Source organism: Jaculus jaculus, chromosome 11 (genome assembly GCF_020740685.1).
Source record: "Jaculus jaculus isolate mJacJac1 chromosome 11, mJacJac1.mat.Y.cur, whole genome shotgun sequence".
NCBI lineage: Eukaryota > Metazoa > Chordata > Mammalia > Rodentia > Dipodidae > Jaculus > Jaculus jaculus.
This window is the reverse complement of record NC_059112.1, coordinates 81,036,321-81,057,525: the sequence shown is the minus strand read 5'-3', so window position 1 is coordinate 81,057,525 and position 21,205 is coordinate 81,036,321. Positions and strand designations below refer to the sequence as shown.

At 38.8% G+C, this 21,205-nt stretch overlaps 1 protein-coding gene across 2 annotated transcripts in view; it reads right to left on the bottom strand.

Moving 5' to 3' along the window:
• Window positions 1-1,987: 1,987 nt before the first annotated feature.
• Prkci (protein kinase C iota) overlaps window positions 1,988-21,205 on the bottom strand; it is an 82,437-nt gene continuing 63,219 nt past the window's right edge. For both annotated transcript variants that reach the window (XM_045161644.1, XM_045161645.1), the window contains exons 9-18: window positions 18,375-18,551; window positions 17,774-17,871; window positions 17,087-17,173; window positions 15,003-15,138; window positions 12,721-12,808; window positions 11,532-11,657; window positions 10,411-10,490; window positions 8,785-8,874; window positions 7,822-7,937; window positions 1,988-4,607 (exon numbers count right to left, since the gene is read on the bottom strand). In XM_045161644.1, coding sequence (XP_045017579.1) covers window positions 4,520-4,607; window positions 7,822-7,937; window positions 8,785-8,874; window positions 10,411-10,490; window positions 11,532-11,657; window positions 12,721-12,808; window positions 15,003-15,138; window positions 17,087-17,173; window positions 17,774-17,871; window positions 18,375-18,551 — 1,086 coding nt within the window. In that variant the 3' untranslated portion in view covers window positions 1,988-4,519. The remainder of the gene's footprint in view (window positions 4,608-7,821; window positions 7,938-8,784; window positions 8,875-10,410; window positions 10,491-11,531; window positions 11,658-12,720; window positions 12,809-15,002; window positions 15,139-17,086; window positions 17,174-17,773; window positions 17,872-18,374; window positions 18,552-21,205) is intronic.

The following is a 21,205-nucleotide window of genomic DNA, read 5'->3' as shown; positions in this document are numbered from 1 at the left end:
TCCCAAGTGCCAGGATTACAGGTGCTCACTATCATTCCCCAGCTCATGGAGGTTTTAAATCTAGCTTATGTGGCTCTATTTCTAGAAACTCAGAACTCCCCTTTTGTGGGGGGAGGGAGATAAGGCATGCAATTATATCAGAGATTTTGCCAGAGCCTTTCCACAGGCTTTGTTACACAGAAGTTACTTCTGACCAACTAAACTGTTGATCAAAACAAGGTGACAAACCCTCAAATTTCGTGATTCCATCTGAGAGGGTTTAAACTGTTCAGATATAGTGGCAAAGGTCACACCCCTTCAGTTTCTCCAGATTTAAAAATAGGAGTAAAAATACATTGCTAATAATGCCAGTAAGGTACAGGTTCCCACAGGAAGGTGAGCTACCCTGCCACATTTTCACACTCCCATCTCTTTCTAAGATTGATTCATTTCAACTATAAATTTAACAGATGAATTGTAAAAAAAAAAAAAAAAAATCTAAGCAAAAATACCTGGCAGTTGGCTCTCTACATAAAATCCATTTCCATTCACTAACACAAAAGCCAAAAGCAATGTGTATGGGGTGGAGAGGAGGAAAGAGGGAAGAAGAATGAGGGCTCACCAATGATGTGGTGCAGGGAATAGCTGAATAACACTGAATTAATACTGCCTGCAACTCCATTTTATATTTAAATGTGTGTATGTATGTGTGTATATATATATGTATGTATACACACACACACACACACACACACACACATATATGTTTGAGTGGGGAGTGAATGAATGAATGAATATGCATGGGCTTGCCAGGGCCTCTAGCCACTGCAAACAACCACCAGAGGCATGTGCTCCATGTTCATTTGGCTTCTATAGGTTCTGGGGAATCAAACCTGGGTCTTAAGGCTTTGCAGGCAAGTGCCTTAATAACCACTAAGCCATCTCTCCAGCCCTGTAACTCCATTTTTAACAAATGTTACAACTGGGATAAAAAAAAAAAAAAAACAGGAGTGGCTTTAATACACAGTCCCTTGCTTTCTGACAATGAAGGCCACGTGGAGGAAAGAGAGAAGGGGGGACGGGACTGAGGGACACAGCATTACATTTGCTTATATATGAACACTAGTGATTACTCTAGGCTTAGAATACAACACAGCGTTGTAGAATATGGAAATGATCTGCTCTGAATCTGTTTGAATTACTTTCAGTTTTAAGGCCAGTTATAATGTCCGACATTCAGCTAACTTCTCTCATTTTCCAAATGGAGAGACACATGGGAGGGCAAGTTAAAAACTACACTAGCTAGGTGTGGTGGTGCATGTTTTTCATCCCAGCACTCAGAAAGCAGAGGAAGGTGTATCACTTTGAGTTTGAAGCCAGTCAGGGACTACAGAATAAATGCCAGGTCAGTCTGGGCTAGAAGATCCTATCTCAAAAAACAAACAAAAATACGCTAGAAGGAACTGAAGAAATGGCTCAGCAGATAAAGGAACTTAATTGTAAAGCCTGAGCATGGGTTTAATTCCCCAGTACCCATGAAAACTAGATACACAAAGTGGTGCATGCATCTGGAGTTTGTTTGTAGTGGCTGGAGGCCCTAGGCTGCCCATTCTTCCCCTCCCTTGCAAACAAATAAATAAATAAAAAAATACACTAGACACTGGGCATGGTGGTGCACACCTTTAATCCCAGCACTTGGAAGGCAGAGGCAGGAGGATCGCCATGAGTTTGAGGCTACCCTGAGACTACACAGTTAATTCCAGGTCAGCCTGGGCCAGAGTGAGGTCCTACCTCCTTGAGAAACCAAAAAAATAAAATAAATAAAAATACACTAGAGAATCTTTTGATCAGTGAGAGGATGTCTATGCATACAACTTCAACACAACCAGTATGCTGTCTGAAGTACAGAAAAACTTCCCAAACTCAGAAATTTTTTCTTGAACAAATTTTGATGATCTCTGTTCTGGCACATTTCTTTGACATATTGCATATTAAAACTGGCCAAGTCTTAATGGGTATTAAAACATTTTATTTAAAGATTTGAATATAAAAAAATTACACAAATACAGATTACTTTACAGTGACTAAGGTAGTCTTCTACATAACAAAAGCCAAAACAAAACAAATTTATAAACTAAATGTACCAGCACTGAACACACATTATACTTGATACCCAATCCAGGCTGCATATGCATAAAATGATCTGAACATATGCTTATGCAAAACAACTTATTTCTTAGGATACCATATGCCAATCATTCTCAACTATCCACTCACGGCCTTATTCCCTGCTGAGTATTTTGAACGAACTTTATATAAAAAGAACTGGCATGGCACTTAAGGACTTAAAAAAAAAAAAAACACAATTAAAAACACTTGTAATGCAATTTTGTATAAAATATACACAGTAAATTTTATTAGTTTAAAAAAAAGATTTAAAAACAAAAGACCACCATTAATAATAGAAAAATGGTTGTCATTTGTATTGGTAGAAAATGGTAAGTTTTAATGGGGTAGAGGTAGGGAAGATATCTAACTGAAGTTATTCATGTAAAATTTGTTTACAAATGTAAGATTATAGATCACTGCTTAAGCAACCAAAAGACTTACTCTCCAGTAAGAAACAGACATTGAGACCAAAAACAAAAACAAACCAGTAACACACACACACACACACACACACACAGTACATCTTCAACCCCTCCGTGAGTAGTCTACATTCTAAAATGCCCTAGAGGAAACAGCACCACTTCAAAGCAAGGTCATAAGATCCTTCTGACAAAATGCCACAAATCTGTGAGCTTATGATGTGAATACTGCTTCTTGTTTTCCTAAGTTCCAGGCACCTCTCACACAGACATGCAAATGCACAGGGGAAACTTGCCTGTGCTGTACTGCTCTATTTGGCTTTTATCACTGGAGATTTTCATTGCTCTCAGATTTAGACATGAAGAGAATACAGGACATAGACTTTGGAAAAATTACATTTATAATGAAATGAGGCATCCCATAAAAGGATAATTTATTAAATGCCTACATGCTTACATCATTACAAATTTAAACCTAGATAACTTCCCTAAAACTAAATTTTACTAAGATTGGATAACTGTAATCTATTTAGTTGATCATTTTAAAACTTTTTATAAAAAATATTTAAACAACAAAATGATGCTCTATCTGGTACCTTTTTAAATAATAAATTGCTAAATACTAGTATTAATAAAAAATAACCTTTAGAACTCCGCCCCTGAAATCCTGAAATGTGTTCTACTACATTCCCTATGAAATACAACCTAGTGAAGGAGCTGGCGCTGTGAAGCACGTGCGTATGCATGGGCTCTACATATTTGGTCATGGTCATTATTTTTCTTGGATTTCACTGTAGACTTCATAAACAGCTCCAAAGTACAGAGAACGCACTTTGGGGGAGGAAATAAGAATAGTTAAGAACTCTACTTAGATAAATTATTTTTTTTTGTATGCTAAATAATAAAGAAAAATATACATTCTGCCTCCACTGAATAAATGGAATGCATTTTACAGGTTTGGTAAGAAATAGAGTGCCTCCTCATTCTTTAAGTCAATAACAAAAAGTAACTGTAGGATTCACTCTCCAGTAAGAAATAAATAATTACCATTGCACTTTCTGTATCTATTTTAAATTTATATAGCTTTTCCTTTGTATATACTGAACAATTTTCCACTCAACTGCATCTTGGATCTTTTGAACTATATATATACTAATGTTCCAGTTAGAGTTTCACTAAAGGAAAGGCTCAGAAGCTAACCCTTTATTCTAAAGAAGAAAAATCATTTGTGCCAGGCTTTAAAAAATAGCCAATAATTTGGAATTTTTTCTTAATAAAACAAGTCTATTTTATTAGCAGTTTAATAAAAAACAATAATTTAATTATCCAAACCAATGAGAAAATTTATAGGAGGGTTTTTCAACAGGGAACTCTGAACTAGTAATATAAGAAGCTGTATTCTGAATTAACCTTTTATTACACAATTAAACCTTCGAAGATTTAGAATATAATGACAAATACTATGGGAGGCCTATGCTATAATCCTGCTGTGAGTATTAACGCAAATGACTTTCTTTTAGTTGTTTGTTTTGTTTTTCCGAGGTAGGGTCTCACTCTAGCTCAGGCTGACCTGGAATTCAAGATGTAGTCTCAGGATGGCTTTCAACTCACGGTGATCCTCCTACCTCTGCCTACTGAGTGCCACCATGCCTGGCCTGAATTTCTTTTAAAAGCAGTGGCATTTCCTTTGAACAGAATACAACTTCATCAGTCATTAGAAGGCATCTGAAGAACCAGTATAACTGAATTCTGACATGATTATCTGGAAGCTGGTCTTATTTTCTTTTTCATAGTCATACCTAGCTATAATAATTGACTTCTACAGAGTATGACAGAGGATACGGAAAGGGATTTTGTAGGTGACAAATATAAAATGGTACACTAAATCCAGGCTAACAGGGTTATCCATGCATTAAATGGCAGTAAGCAGAACCCATCGTTGAAAATGAGGATCAGACACATTCTTCCGCAGACATCAAGAGAGGATTGATATACTCAAAACCTTCAAATTCAGACTGATCAATCTTCCTCACAATGTCACTGTTGAAAGAAAAATAAATTTCATTATAATCAGGATTTCTTCAACTTTTAAATAGTAAAATACAACTAAAAAGAAAAAATAAGGATAAAAATTGTGAACAAAAGTTCTAAGATTAATCACAAAATACATTCTAGAATCATCAACAAAGTACTAGAGGGGAAGAAAAAAAAAGACTAATAATTCCACAAGCCACCTTACAGCCAAAAGGTGGTTCACAACTGGACTGGGAATAAAACAGGCACAAACTGTCACAGTTCTAGTTCTTTTAACTTCTAACCTTAACAACATTCTTGATTAAGGTGAACATCCAGGTCTGAAGTAATGTCCAATTAGGTAGTCACCTCAAGAGCTGGTAGAGGCCGGAGAAGAGAAAGCCTGGAAGTCAGAGGTTAGCCAAAGGAGAAGGTGGTAGGAAGAAGCCCAAAGAGCTCTGGAGCAAGGAGAGACACCTCAGGGAGATACGGGTCACAGGGAGGGGAGATGTTGGCACTGCATTATGCAGGGCTCCTAGTTTAGCACACAGTAAGAGCAGTCCTATCAAGTACTTTAATACCTAAATGGACATGCCATCCTGCAGAACACAAAGTAAGAGAGTGCAGACCCTTCCTCGAAGGAGATAAAAGTAACACAATAGAAAGCCGTTACAGGAAGCAGTATCTGCTAGATTTCATTCACTGTGAGCTAAAACCCGTTCTAACCACAATTCCATTTGAAGAAATGAAGGAAGACAGTATTCATTCTATAAATAAGTGGAATATGAAAGGCTGTGGTAGGTCTGGAGAAATGTGGCTCAGGAGACACACCAGGGTAGCACTAGATGCTTCAAAAACCACCTCAGGGCTGGAGAAATGGCCTACTGGTAAAGGTGCTTGCCTGCAAAGCCAAAGGAGCCAGGTCTGATTCCCCAGGACCTATGTAAGCCAGATGCATAAAGGAGGAGCATGCATCTGGAGTTTGTTTACAGAGGCTGAAGGCCCTGGTGCACCCATTCTCTCTCTTTCTGTCTCTCTCTAATAAAATAAAAATTTTTATATGATGGAAAATGGAATTTCAAAGGGGAAAGTGGGGGGGAGGGAATTACCATGGGATTTTTTTTATAATCATGGAAAATGCTAATAAAAATAAAATTAAAATTAAAAAAATAAAAATTTTTAAAGGTTTTTTTTTGTTTTTTTATTTTAAACCACCCCTCATTTGTTCTAGGAAACTTGTAAGGCACACAATGTAAGAAGACTATAGTCTTAGAAGTTAGGCAATTCATATTGAAGGCTATCCAGTTGGTAAGACTTGACATCAGGATGAAACTCCTATAATTTTTTTTGGTCTTGTTTTTGATTTTTCAAGATAGAGTCTTTCCCAGGTTTATCTGGAATCCACTCTGTAGTCTCAGGATGGCCTCAAACTCAGTGATCATCCTATCTCTTTCTCAAAAGTGCTGGAATTAAAGGGATGTGTCAACTCACCTGGCATCAAACTCCTACCTTATGATTAAATACAGTGTTCTTTCTTAACACACAATTTTGTCAGAAATAATGATTTGGTATCTTTTTCTTTTAGTGGACAGTAAAGCTTTTGGAGACACTGGACTGTTTTAATTATTTAGGACTTAGCACAACAATTTATGCTTAATAATCATCTGCCTCCTCAGCTAGGAGTCATTTAAATAGCTAGTATCCATGCTATAGGACTGGCTGAAGTCTCCAAGGTATAGACTACATACAGCAAACAGAAGGTTGCTATGAACAGAACCACAGATCCTCCCTCTCAAGGAAAAGGAAATAAAAATGACAGAGAAGTGGTCATTGAGATGAAGTAGAAGCAGGATGCCACTGCTACCCAAGGCAAAGCTGTAAGTGACAAGTGCTTTACACATCAGGGAAGATGAGGAATAACCAAAAAATGCTTTGTAATTTAGAAATTGGCTGGGAATGGTGGTGAACACTTTTAATCCCAGCACTGGGGAGGCAGAGGAAGGAGGAGAGCCACAAGTTGAAGCCAGCCTGAAACTACACAGTGAGTTTCAGGTCAGCCTAGGCTAGAATTAGACCCTACCACAAAAAATTAAATAAATTGCCAGGCATGGTAGCATATGCCTTCAATCCCAGCACTCATAAGGTGGAGGTAAAAGGATTGCCATGAGTTGAAGGCCACCCTGAGATTACATAGTGAAATCCATGTCTGCTTGAGCTAGAATGAAACCCTACCTCAAAAAAACTAAAATAATAATAATAATAAATAAATAAATAAACAAAAAGAACTTAAGAAGTTGTTTAGACCTTCAAAAGTTGAAGGAGCAGGTCACATTGCAAGAAGTTAAGTGTTGGTGGAAAGAAAATAGAAGACAATGTTGACCACTCTGAAAGACTGTGATATGTCTAAAGATGACAATGACCAAAAGAATGTGTGGCTTAAAGAAGGGAAAACAGGGTAACAGTATGTTGCAGGTAGAAAAGTCGGAATAAAAAGCAAACGTGAAACAAGGAGATGACTGACACACTGAAATGTCCAAGGAAACAAAGGGAGGCATGGAGCAGGAAGCAAGATAAAAGGCGAGAAGGGCAAGGAGCAGCCCTGAGACACAAGGCTGCCCGGTGACAGCAGGAAAGGGAACAGGCCGCACCAGAAGTCTACATCCTTGCAGTCAAGGCAAAGTTACTCCACCGACAGTGATGTGGTGATAAAAGGAAGACTGAAGGCTTCTAGAAGGGAGATCACCAGGAAAAGTTCCTGTGAAGAACATGCTAAGAACTGGGATAAAAGGAAAGGCCTGTTAAGACTAGCAAGAGAATCTGCAATGAGAGATAAGGATCAGAACACCCCTCAACCTTACTCTAAGCAACATAAGCACAAACAGCTCTCTATCACAGCTAGGATGGATACTCAAACACTCAGACCAAAGTGCCCGCCCAAAAGAGAAGCATGCAGCAGAGGGGAAAGCATACAGCCCGGTCAGCCAGCTCTGGGGCAAACCCTGACTGCCACCTGCTCAACCCTGCTTAAACCACTTCTGCAAAGTGAAGGTGACAGCAATAGTTTACAAGACATGGAAAGCAAAGTATAAAATATTATAGTTTGTAACAGCATAATGGAGTCAACTATCCAACAATACAATGATTATACAGATTTTAATCTAACAGTGAACAACTGAACACACACAAAACAAGGGGTCTCCAAAAAAATTTTGAAACATTTCAGGGTATGGAATTTACTTACTCATCATCTGGAGTGAGCTGGACTGGTTCATTAGTAAACTGAGAGTCAAAGTTATCCAAACCAAATTCTCCAGAAATATTTGGCTTAAAGGGAGGCACCACCTGCTTTTGCTCCATCTAAAAAGACAGTGATGACAGCTCAAGCCTGCATTCAAAAAACTCCTCCTCTACATCTTTCCTCTGCTCCAGGCCTCCCATGGCGTGGTACTAGACAAGTTTAACAGCCTGGCTATCGTTTACAACAACATTACACACTACTCTTTACATTAGTATTTTAGGGGCTGCTGGGGAGATGGCTCAGTGGTTAAAGGTGCTTGCTTGCAAAACCTGCTGGCGTGGGTTTATTCCTTAGCCACCCATGTAAAGCCAAATTACAAGCTGGCACATGTGTCTGGAGTTCATTTGTAGCTGCAAGAAGAAGCCCTGGTATGCCGATTCTCCTTCTCAGATACTTATATTTTTACCTGAAGTATTTTAGTCTGAGTATGATGGCACACACCTTTAATTTCAACGCTCAGGAGGTGGAAGTAGGATCACTGTGAGTGCAAGGTCAACTTGGAGCTACAGAGTGAGTTTCAGGTCAGACTGTGCTACAGTGAGACCCTGCTTCACACCTTCTCCCCCACCCCCAAAAAAGAAAGTATTTTAGAGAGTAGTTTTAAGTTACTTAAATTGTAAGGTACTAGGTTTTCTTCTTTTTCTTTTTTTGTATTTTGAGAAATAACTTAGTGGTTAAAGGTAATTGCTTACAGAGCCTAATGACCTAAGTTCAATTCCCCAGTACCCACATAAAACCAGATGCACAAACTGGTTCATGCATCTCAAATTCATTTACAGTGACATGAGGCTCTGGTGGGTCCATTCTCTCTCTTTACTTGCAAACAAATAAACTATTAAAAAAAAAAACAAACTTGGTGGTAACAACAATAAAACCTAAGACAGAAGAGAACTGAAATTTACATACCATATCCCAGTCAACGTTTCGAAAGAATGGGTGCCCTTGAATGTCAGCAAATCCAGTTTGTGGATGACAACCCAATCGTTCCTTTGGGTCCTATGGTGAAAGAATTATTTCAATCATTGGATGAGTGGTGTGCTTTGGTCTTGTGTTTTACATCTTTTACCTGGTGTCTTTATTTATGACACAAAATGTTCAGCTATGTCTAGAAAGCACACCCCTAGCCCCAGGTACCAGGTATGATTTTCTTCTGGGTCTTTCTCCATGGAAAGTGGAAACTGCCAGTGTTCTTGCTAAAGAAAAATGGTAAGGAGGATGGAGAGATGGCTTAGCTGTTAAGGCGCCTGCTTGCAAAGCCTAAAAACCTGGGTTTGATTCCCAGTACCTATGTAAAACCAGCTACACGAAGTGGTGCATGCATCTGTAGTTCGTTTACAGCAGCTAGAGGCCCTGGCACTCCCATTCTGTCTGTCTGTCTCTCTCCCCTCTTTCTCTCTCTACTTGCAAATAAATAAATAAAAAGTACTTAAAAAGGGGGTAGGGGCTGGAGAGAGGGCTCAATGGTTAAAGCACGTACAGACCCTAATGATTCGAGTTTGATTCCCCAGTACTTAAGTAAAGCCAGACGCATAAAGCAGTGCATCTGGAGATCGTTTGCAGTGGTTAGAGACCCTGGTATGCCCATTTTTTTCCGTCTCTGTCTTTCTATCTGTCTCTCTCTGCTTGCAAATAAAGAAAAAATTAAAAAGAAAAAAAAAATGGTAGGAAAAATCAACCAACACATAGCTATTCTTCTGGCATGAGCTAGAGTTTTAGCCAAGATAAAAAACCTCCAAACTTTACCACAAGCTGTGTTTGGCTCAATTTTAAAGCCTGCTCAGTTACAGAAAACAACCATATTTACCATAGACAATGACACAACCATCACCTGAGTTGCTAGTCTGAGGAGGAACCTGAAACTCTTAGTCCATACTGTGAACTAGATTTCCTTTCTGGTAAAAGACATTTGATTTTACACATGAACTCCTCTCACCCTCATTCTTCACTGTGTAAAAGATGAGCTTTCAAGTTTAAATCTTCCCTCTCATAAAGCAGCCCATTTCAACTAAGCCCCAATTTCTGATTTTACTAAAATTAATCATTATTTAGCTTAGGTAAATAGATACCAATCTACTTTCTGCCCATTATGTATTTGAAGTAGAATTTAGGACGCCTCAAGCATAACCTTAAATTCTTCTAGCTTACCAATTGCAACAATGAATGCTTAGACTTTTAAGATGACATTTATCTACATACAGGGTTTTTGATACAGCCATGGGTAGAGAACATTACTGCATAAGTGCTCAAAATGCATATGGTGACGAATGAGTTCTATGGATGACACAGAGCAAACATGGTATTGTAGATATCAATTACAACAAAACATCAAATGCACACACGGCCATTGTAAATGGAAAGGATAACTCACCTCAGGATTTAATGCTGTCGCCTTTGATTAAAAGACAAATTACAGTCCTAATAACCAATTATATATTCTTTTTTGTAATATTACATCACCTGAGCTTCTATGTACTAGTTTTATTCCAGAGAGGTACAGAGAAATCACTGATGATTTTTACACACAATTTATACCTTGTTGAGAAAACTCTTCAGGACACTTGCTGCTTTTACAGATAGAGAACGTGGTATGCGAATTTGCTTTTCCAAAATAACTATAAAGATAAAATTACAGCATTATTTTTAACTTTCACATGGCTCTAATCTTTAAACTTTAATATGAACTGTTAGAAGTATTCATTGTAAAAATTATTACATACACACCCAAAGCACCTCGTGTATTTTAGCATTCCCTTAGCTCTCCCTCCTCTGAGCTAGCCTCTTATTTGAATATTGTATTTACTATTTACTTGAATGTTTATTTGACTACCTTACTGTGCTTTAGTTATTTGTAAAATAGAAAGAAAAATCATGCCTGTCTCACCAGTTGTCACGAGGTTTAAAAGAAGTAATAGTTGTAAAATGCATATACATATGTATATGTAAGACATACAATTTTGCTGGGCAATATGCTAATATTCTCAAAAGGTATTGTGTCAAGTTTCTCCACTACTAGCAGTCCATGGGAGCCCAGGTGGTCAACACCTATAGCAGCCCTGGTTATTTTCAGATCAAAATTTCTGCCAAACATCAAACATATAGTTATGAAACTGCAGCTCACATGTTCTCACATGTATTCCCCTAACTAACCGCTAGTGAGGCTGGATGTCTTTTCATATATTAAATGGCCACCCAGGCAGGTTTCCTATTTTATGAAACACTTAGGCATAGCCTGTAAGGATTTTAGTTATTAAATGTAGAATTCTGAGACAGTCCGCCTGTTTCTGTTGTGTTCAATTCTTAGCATTCCCCATCATGGGCATCTCCCAGCTCCTTCCAATTCCTACGATCTTCTTAGTGCTTCATTTTCCCCATGATACTGTTTTTGAACATATGTGCTCGGCCTTGAGGCTCATGTATACAGACTGCCCTCTCTAGCCAGAGGAATTATTCCTTAATATCTATGAAAGATAAACTCAGTCTCTCTTTGTTATGGTTTTCAATAGGGGAGGGTAACTGGAGACTGTAGAAGTAGGAAGGATATAATGAAAAATTAAACTCACATTAAGTCTGGAGTACTTTCCTTTTCTTATTCAGTATAGTAACATGTACTCTAGATGATTCACAGAGAATCGCTATAAAATCCTGATAATTACCTTGGAAGAGATAATCCTCTGTGTTCTGATCAGGGTTATCAGAGCTCCCAACAATATCAAATGGAGATCTTCCTGCCATCATCTCAAACATCAGCACACCAAGAGCCCACCAGTCAACACTGAAGCCTTTAGAAAGAAATCGTAAGCAATAGATCACTACCCTGCATGTGTGAAAGACAACAAGTGTTTTTTAAAATCACATAATTAAAAAAAAAAAAGTAAACTAAATGGATTTTTAACTAGTATGGTAGGCAAGCATTAAGAGAAATACTTGGTTTACCAAAGACAGGTATTTAGAAAATATTGTTATTATATAACAACATTATGGGAAATGAAGCCTAATATTTTCTCTAAATATAGTTATAATTTTAGTCTCTTACACAAATCTAGTAATTTTGTTTTGTAGTTCTAATTAAATTGTATTTGAAAACAAGCTTCCTTGGTCTATAATTTGACTAAAGATTTGAGCACCTTTTTGCTGTCTGCTTTCTGAAATAGGGTCTCACTATGTAAAACCAGCTAGCTTTGAACTTGTGATCCTCCTGCCTGCTGGGTGCTAGGATGGGCTTGTGCCACCACTACCCATGGTTTTTAAGAGACTGGGTTTCAATGTGAGCAGTTTCAAAAGTCAGAAGTACCGAATCCTCCTTTGCATCTGCAGCAAGTAGACAGTCAGAACCAAGGAGTCAACGACTTTCTTGAGGTAAAATAAATGCCATTCTCTGGTGCCTGATGAGCTGCAAGTCTTTCTCCCTCTTTTAGATTTCTGGGGGAAGTAGCCCAAGAAATCTGAACAGTCCTCTAGAGGTTCTTGACGGAACTCAAAGGCTGCTGTTAGTTTAAATCCCTGTTTGGCCATTTTCTACCTGTTAAAACCTTTCTGTGTATCAGTCTCATTTGTAAAATGATATTCAGAAATGCTGACCTCAGATGTTTGTAAGAGGGCTTAGTTAATAAAAACTGCTTACAACAGGTTTCTTCTCTTTAATGTTTGTCTTTAAGGTATCATCCAAATCTGTATCCCCCAAAACTGCCAGGCTTACTAGCTCTAGTTTCAGAATCTGGGGTCTTCATGTTTGTTAAAGGACTAAGAAGGCTTACACTAATAAGAACAGTCTTAATAGAGTACTATAAAGCAACATAAATCACCATCTAGCAAAAGGTAAAATATCACCCATTTATTTATTACCATAATCTTCTCCTCTTAAAATTTCAGGAGCAATGTAATTAGGAGTACCACAGAAAGTGCTGGTTGTATCTCCAGGCCGCAATCCTTCCTTTATTAAAAAAAAAAAAAAGGCAGGAAGAAAAAAGAAAAAATAAAGATACGAAGTTTCACTTTAAAATCCAACTCTTCTACTTCATCTACCACATAAATAATATATCAAACAACTGCCTTAAGATAACATGTTTGCAGTAAATGTTGCTAAAAAAGTCAGTGAAGATAAAAATGCTTTTAAAATGACATACTTATTAAAACTTAAAAAAAAGTTAAATTATGTGAAAATAAATCAACCTTCAGGGTGCACTTTTTGCACTAGTGTTTCAGCTGCTGTAGGGTGGTGGAAAGGTGAGCCTCAGCACACAAATAAGCCCAAGCAGAGGAACTGCCCAAGCACAAACGAGCGATCAGAAGACTCCTTAAAATGCACACTTGAACACACCTAAAGACACGCACACGTGTGTGGAGGCGAAGGGGGACTTCTGGTGTCTTCCTTGATCACTTTCCACATTGTTTACTGAGACAGGATCTCTCACTTGAACCCAGAGCTTGCTGATTCAGCTAGTCTAGCTAATCATCTTGTTCTAAGGATCCCCCGTATGCAAATCTTAAGCATTGGGATTACAAACAGGTTACCATGCCCACCCAGCATATTTGTGTTGCTGGAATACACACTCAAGTCCTTACACTTGTATAGCAAACACTTTACCCAGTGAGCTGTCTACATAGCCCCAGGCTTGAAGTTTGATTTATTTTTGGTTTTTGGAGGTAGGGTCTTGCTCTCCAGCCCTGGCTGACCTCAAATTCACTATGTAGTCTCAGGGTGGCCCCAAACTCACAGCGATCCACCTACTTCTGCCTCCCAGTGCTGGGATTAAGGCATGCACCACCATGCCTGGCTACGATCAGACCTTAAATGAAACACTTACTAGAAGAATAAAGCACCAAGAAATAAAGACATATTCTGAGAGAAAATAAAATTCTTACTTGATTTTATCATACTTAAGTTAGATATTTAAAACTTAAAAAATTTAGCTGGGCATGGTGTCACATGCCTTTTATCCCAACACTTGGGAAGCAGTAGTAGGAGGATCACCATGAGTTCAACTTTGAGGGCACCCTGAGACTACATAGTTAATTCCAGATCAGCCTGGGCCAGAATGAGACCCTACCTCGGGGGGGGGGGGGGGAGGCTTTTTTTTTTTATATCTATGTATGTATGCGTGTGTGTGCGCACACCACACACACGCACCACTCTGCATCAGGGGAATTGAACTTGGGCTGACAAGCTTTATAAGAAGCACCTATAAATAAGCCTTAAGCCATCACCTCAGTCCCCAGAAATTTGAAATTTAAGTATAAAAAAAGTTAAAGCTGGGTGTGGTGGCACATGCCTTTAATCCCAGCAATTGGAAGGCAGAGGTAGGAGAATCACAGTGAGTTCCTGAGACTACATAGTGAATTCCAGGTCAGCCTGAACTAAAGTGAGACCCTACTTAGAAAAACAAAAAACAAACAAAGAAGTAAAGGCTTTCAAAGAAAATTTGTGAATTCATCCAGAATCTATTAAATGGCACAAACTGCAAGGTAATAGGCAAATGCCACGTTAATGTGACAAAAGATATATATTTTTTACTTCTAAATTTCTTTCAACAGTGTCACAACTTTTAAGACCAAGTTACAAACAATAAAAAGAAATGAACTCCTATACTATATAACTATACATCATATATATCACAGAACATACAAAATTCTGTAAACATGGAAAAAGTCTATTTTTCTTTGCGGTAGGATTCTAAATCTTATACCATACAAAGTAGCAATCATGAGCTTCGTTGTGGTTGTTTTGTTTGTTCAAGGTAGTATCTCACCCATCAGGCTGACCTGGAACTCACTCTGTAGTCCCAGGCTGGCCTCACCTCACTACAATCCTCTTACCTCTGCCTCCAACATGCTAGGATTAAAGGCGCGTGTCTTTACACCAGGCTAAACATGAGCTTGATTTATTTATTTATGAGAGCAACAGAGAAAGGCAGGAAAAAAAGAGAGAATGGGCACGCCAGGGCCTCCAGCCACTGCAAATGAACTGCAGATGCATGTGCCACCTTATGCACCTGCCTTACGTGAGTCCTGGGGCATTGAACTGAGGTCCTTGGGCTTTGCTAGCAAGCGCCTTAACCACTAGACCATCTCTCCAGCCCAACATGAGCTTTTAAACATGAAATCACTTTATAGACAATTTCTCTCACCTTACACATGCCATAGTCAGTGAGCTTAATGTGTCCTTCAGAGTCCAGTAGCACATTGTCCAGTTTCAAATCTCTATAAATTATCCCTCTTTCGTGAAGGTAATTTAAAGCTAGACTGATTTCTGCAGAGTAAAACCTAAAATGAATTTTTAAAAGTCAGTCACTGAATCCAAATTCTTAACCAGTGATACATTTTCTGGAAGGTAGAGAAATTCTATTTCCACCTACAATTAGAAACATAAATATACCTTCAGTTTCTTTCTTCCACTATTTTTAGGAATATTAAAAAAGGAAACAAAAGTACTACAGTTTCCTCCCCAAATACACCAGTGTCTCAAACAAGCTCAGAGTCTAATATACATCCCAAAAAGTCATTAACTTGAAGATCTCAAAAAGCTCTTCCCTTGAATGCACTTCTGGCAGTCTGTTCTGCAAGGAGCAAAGCTGCGTGTGCACATGCACTGTGGGCGTGAGAGGCAAGCTGGCTATGTGGCCCAGCACAGGCTGTCCGTCAACCCCCCCCCCCCCCCCCCCCCGTCTCTTGTCCTGGCCTTCAGTGTGCTGGGGTTACAGGCACGCTCCACCATGGATGATTATCCCCTTTTATAACAGAGTTCTCATATAAGCTGTCCTCTTTTGTCTTGAGACAAGGTCTCCATATACAGCTCAGGGTGGCCTGGGACTTGCCATCCCCATGTCCCGGCTGCTGGAGTACTGAGATTACAGGCCTATGTCCCCATGCTCGACTCCCATGTATTCTCCAGAGGACCATTCCTACAACTTTCATCACTTCTCTAGAGGACCAAAGATACCCTAACAAGCTAAGAACCAAAATTTGACTATTCAATCTATAAAATCTACACCAATATTCTAGAAGAGGAATATTAAGAGAAACTATGCTACAAATATAAAATTCAATACTGCTGGACTTGGTGGCACATGCCTTTAATCACAGTACTTAGGAGGCAGAGGTAGGAGGATTGCTGTGAGTTCAAGGCCACCCAAGACCACATAGTAAATTCCAGGTCAGCCTGAGCTAGAGTGAGACCCTACCTCAAAACAGCAAAAAAAAAAAAAAAAAAAAAAAAAACCACCAAAAACATTGTATTAAAGAATAAAATTTTTGAAGCTGGGCGTGGTGGCACATGCCTTTAATCTCAGCACTTGGGAAGCAGAGGAAGGTGGACTGCTTGAGTTCAAGGCCTGAGACTACATCATGAATTCCTGGTCAGCCTGGGCTAGAGTGAAACCCTACCTGGAAAAATAAAACACAAATAAATAAAATTTGGGGGCTGGAGAGATGGTTTAACAGTTAAGGCAGGCACTTGCCTGCGAAGTGTACGGACCCTTTTTCAACTCTCCAGATCCCACGTAAGCCAGGCACACAAAAGTGAGGCAAGTTCAAGGTTTGACATGACCACTAGCTGGTGCAAGCATTTGGTGGCTGATTGCAGTGGCTGAGTCCCACTTCTCTCTCTTTAACAAAAAAACAAAAAAAAGGCCGTGCTCTTCTCTCACAAGATAGCGTGGCAGCTCATGTCTTTCCCAAATAAAACTTTTACTTTGCTTCAAAACTAAAAGAATAAAAATTTTAAAACTGCCATTAACTTACTGGTGAAAATCAAAACTTTGACCTAAATAACAGAACTGAAATAATCAAGCTAGATTATGGGCTGCAATATGGTATGGCATCAAGATCATGTTTGAAGATACCTAATACACACCAAACTTTTAATGATTTTTTATGATGATACGAAACATAATATAGTAAAAAAAAAAGTTGTACTCTTTCCCCCAGTTCAACTGAATAAATAAGGAACAAATACTAAATATAATATAATATATATATAACTCAAAATATTACCCGTGGCTTTGGTCCAAAGGGTAACCATTTGATAAGGCCTAAATATGCAATGGCACAAATAGTAAATTACAGGCCTGTTATAATTTATCATGTAAATTGATATAATATAACGTAAGCTCAACTTCTATATGCCTTAACTAGCACCAAGATAAATATGTACTACACATAAAAAGTCAGGCATCTCTGAAAAAAAACCAACTTAAACAAAAAATAAATGTACCTGGCATGTTCCTCAGGAAGCTTTCTTTGTCGCTGCATATGAAACATTAGATCTCCACCATTTACATATTCTATAACAAAGAACAACCTAAACAGAGGAGAAAACCCATAAAGCCCAAATTCAAAGTAAGGGAGAATACCTTTGCACATACAGTGCATTCTTAATGAGTTAGCCTTTTAAAGTCATCAAGAAGTTAGTGAAAACAAAAGCATCTAGACAGAATCAAGTAAACTAACATGGTAATACTTCTGTAACAGAAGTATACTCTAAGTTAACATAGCATCGCTTTTGCCTCTAAACTCTAAGAAACATTAACTCATAAAATGAGAATGCTGTGGAGGGATATCTCCTTGTACCATCATTGTCCCACACATGTTTTTGCCTGCTAACCCAAGTCTAGCTTCTGCAGAACTAATTCCCAAAATCAAAGCTAATCAGAAATATTTTCAGATAAAAACTTAGAAGAAAATATATCATTATCAAGCTCTCATTAAAGGAAATACTAAATCTTTTTTTTTTCTTACTCCAGGCTGACCTGGAATTCACTATGTAGTCTGAGGGGAACCTCGAACTCACAGCAATCCTCCTATCTCTGCCTCCCAAGTGCTGAGATTAAAGGCGTGCACCACCATGCCTGGTTAGGAAATACTCAAGCCCAATAATCATTCTATTCTCTTTTGCTCTTACCTGCTTTCCGTCTGAAAGCAAGAATGCAGCCCAACAAGGAAAGGATGATTGGAAGCCTGCTCAAAAACATGCTTCTCTGTCTGCACCCAGTCAATATCCTATTGTAAAGTATCAAAGAACTCTATGTCAAGGCAAGGAGATGAAATCAAAACGAATGATAAATTTGTCCTTAGCAAATCAATGATCACAAATGCAATTATTAACTAATTAGGCTAAATATGAAACTAACTAATAAGCATGAAATAAAAAATGTATACAAGGAGAAAAACACCACTAATAAACTGTCTAGTATTATGAAATGGTTCAGAAGTTTAAAAAACTCAAGCATTTTCTTTAGTAATAATATAGTTTTGTTTTTTTTAAAATATAGATCACTTTAAACAATTCCTGCATAATCTAAAGCATACACTGAGAAAAGTAGACTGAAATAACAAGTACATACACGGAGTTTCCTCTGAAATAGTTTGTTCAAGCAGCTCAAAAGTTTGGACAGTTTTTGTTTTCTTCTGTATGTTGTTGGGCACTCTGGATGGAACCCAGGCCAACTTGTGCAAACTAAGGATTTAACAGTCCAGAGGTAGAAAAACATTGCTGTGCTTACCTCATCATCATTGACAAGCTCTTTCTTCACAACTTTCATTGCATAGATGCGATCTGTCTTTTTTAATCGAACCAATAGTACTTTGGCATAACTTCCTCTCCCTATGACCCGGAGCAAATCAAAATCCTGAAGACCTAAGCTGGATGAAGCCTTGCCACTTTCTCTGGTGTTCATGGCCTGTGGAGAGTACTATATATCAAAAACTCGTCTCTGCAGGGAGATGGCTCAGCAGTTAAAGGCACTTGTATGCAAAGTCTCCAATGCCCATGTAACGCCAAATGCACAAATGGCACATGTATTGGGAGTTCATGTGCAGAGAGAGGAAAGAGGTCGTAGGGCACTCACATTCTCTTTCTCTGCCTTTCTTGCTCTTACTACATAAATAATTATTTTAATAACTCATATCTAGACATACTCTGAACAGTACTTCATATGTCTAACATATTTTAAGTTCCAGCTGGGCATAGTGGTGCACATCTTTAATCCCAACACTCGGGAAGCAGAGGTAGGAGGATCATCAAGAGTTTGAGGCCTCATTGAGACTACAGAGTGAGTTCCAGGTCAGCCTGAGCTACAGTGAGACTCTACCTCGAACACTCTCCCCACAAAAAGAAAAAGAAAAAGAAAGGAAAACACAAACAAACAAGAAGAAGGAAAAAAAAAGATAAAGAAAATATTTTTGAAAAAGATAAAGAAACCAGTAAGCACAAAAGAAAGGGTATTGCAAAAATTTGAAAATTGTGCTGGAGAGATGTCTCAGCAATTAAAGGTGCTTGCTTGCAAAGCCTGACAGGCCAAGTTCGATTCCCCAGTTCCTGTGCAAAGCCAGATGCACAAAAGGAGTCTGGAGTGCCTTTGCAGTGGCAGGAAGCCCTCGTGTGCTTGTTCTCTCTCCCTTTCTCTCTTTGTGCCTGCCTGTTTCTGTTTTTCTCAACTAAATAAATAAAAAAATTTGAAAACTAAGGGAAAATAATAATTCAAAAGAATAATCTAGGGGGGCTGGAGATATGGCTTAGTGCTGGGACTAAAGGTGTGCGCCACCACACCCAGCTAAGTTTTTTTTTAAAAATATTTATTTTATTTATTTGAAATAGAGAGAGTACATGTGTGCAAATGAACTCTAGATGCATGTGTCAACTTGTGTATCTGGGCTTCCATGAGTCCTGGGGAGTTGAACTTGGGTCCTTTTGGCTTTGTAGGTAAGTACCTTAACTGCTAAGCCATCATCTTTCCAGCCACCATTTTTGTTTGTTTGTGTTTTTTGTTGTTGTTGTTGTTTTGAGGTAGGGTGTCACACTCTATCCCAAGCTGACCTGGAATTTACTCTGTAGTCTCAGGGTGACCCTGAACTCATGGCAATCCTTCTACTTCTGCCTCCCAAGTACTGGGACTAAAGGCATGCACCATCATGCTAGGCCCCAAATATTGTAGTTCTTTAAGAAGAAAAGAATGTTGGGCATGGTGGCACCCACCTTTAATCCCAGCACTTGGGAAGCCTAGGTAGGTGGATTGCTGTGCATTTGAGGCCACCCTGAGACTACAGTGAATTCCAGGCCAGCCTTGGTTAGAGTGAGACCCAACCTTGGGGTGGGGCGGGGGGGGGAGGAAAAAAGCATGTCAGATGGAAGAAAAGAGATTCAAGAAGGAATGAAGAAAAGAGAGGTAGAGCTGGAGAGATGGCTTAGCAGTTGAGGTGTTTGCCTGCAAAGCCAAAGGATCCAGGTTTGATTCTCCAGGACCCATGTAAGCCAGATGCACCAAGGGGGCACATGTATCTGGAGTTCACTTGCCGTAGCTGGAGGCCTTGGCATGCCCATTCTCATTCTCTCTCTAAAAACCAAATAAAATATAATAAAAAAAAAAGTAAAGAGGTAAAATGTGGGTAAACCAAAGTAAAGAAAAACTGTTTAACAACACTGACACACAGGGTTTTAAAATATGACAAAAACAGAGCTGTGGTGGTGCACGCCTTTAATCACAGCACTCGGGAGGCAGAGGTAGGAGGATCACCGTGAGTTGAGACCACCCTGAGACTACATAGTGAATTCTTGGTCAGCCTGGACCAGAGTGAGACCCCACCTCGAAAAAAAAAAAAAGAAAAAGAAAACAATAATAATAATAATAATAATAAAATATGACAAAAGCAGGAAGGGAGAAGTACTAAATTTAAAGGAGGCTAAATTCACTCCATTTTTTGAAAAGTGTTCAAAATATTAATAGCTTGTACTAAACAATAGTACATTAAAGTTGGAAAACGCAATCCGTAGCCAAATCAGTGGAGCTGAAGAGATGGCTCAGCAGCTAAAGCGCTTGCTTGCAAAGCCTAAGACCCAGGTCCATTCCCCAGAATCCATGTAAACCACATACACAAGGTGGCACATGTGTCTGGAGTTTGTTTGCAGTGGCTGGAGACCCTGGCATGCTAATTCTCTCTCTCTGCCTAACCCCCCTCAAGTAAAGTAAAAAAATAAAATTAAAAAAAAAAAAAGAAAAAAAGAATGAGGGCTGGAGAGATGGCTCAGCAATTAAGGACTTGCCTGCAAAGCCCAAGGACCGAGGCTCAATTCCTCACTACCTACATAAAGCCAGATGCACAGAGTGGCACATGCATCTAGTGTTCATATGCAGTGGCTATAGAGTCCCTAGCATATTCATGCTCTCTATCTGCCTCTCTATATATATCTGCCTCTTTATCTCTCAGCTAACTAAATAAATAGAACATTAAAAAAAATAGCCTCTCTAAGAGACCATGAGCTGTCTCAAAAGAACTCTGTGGCCAGGCATGACAGTATACGCCTTTACTCCCAGCACTTGGGAGGCAGAGGTAGGAG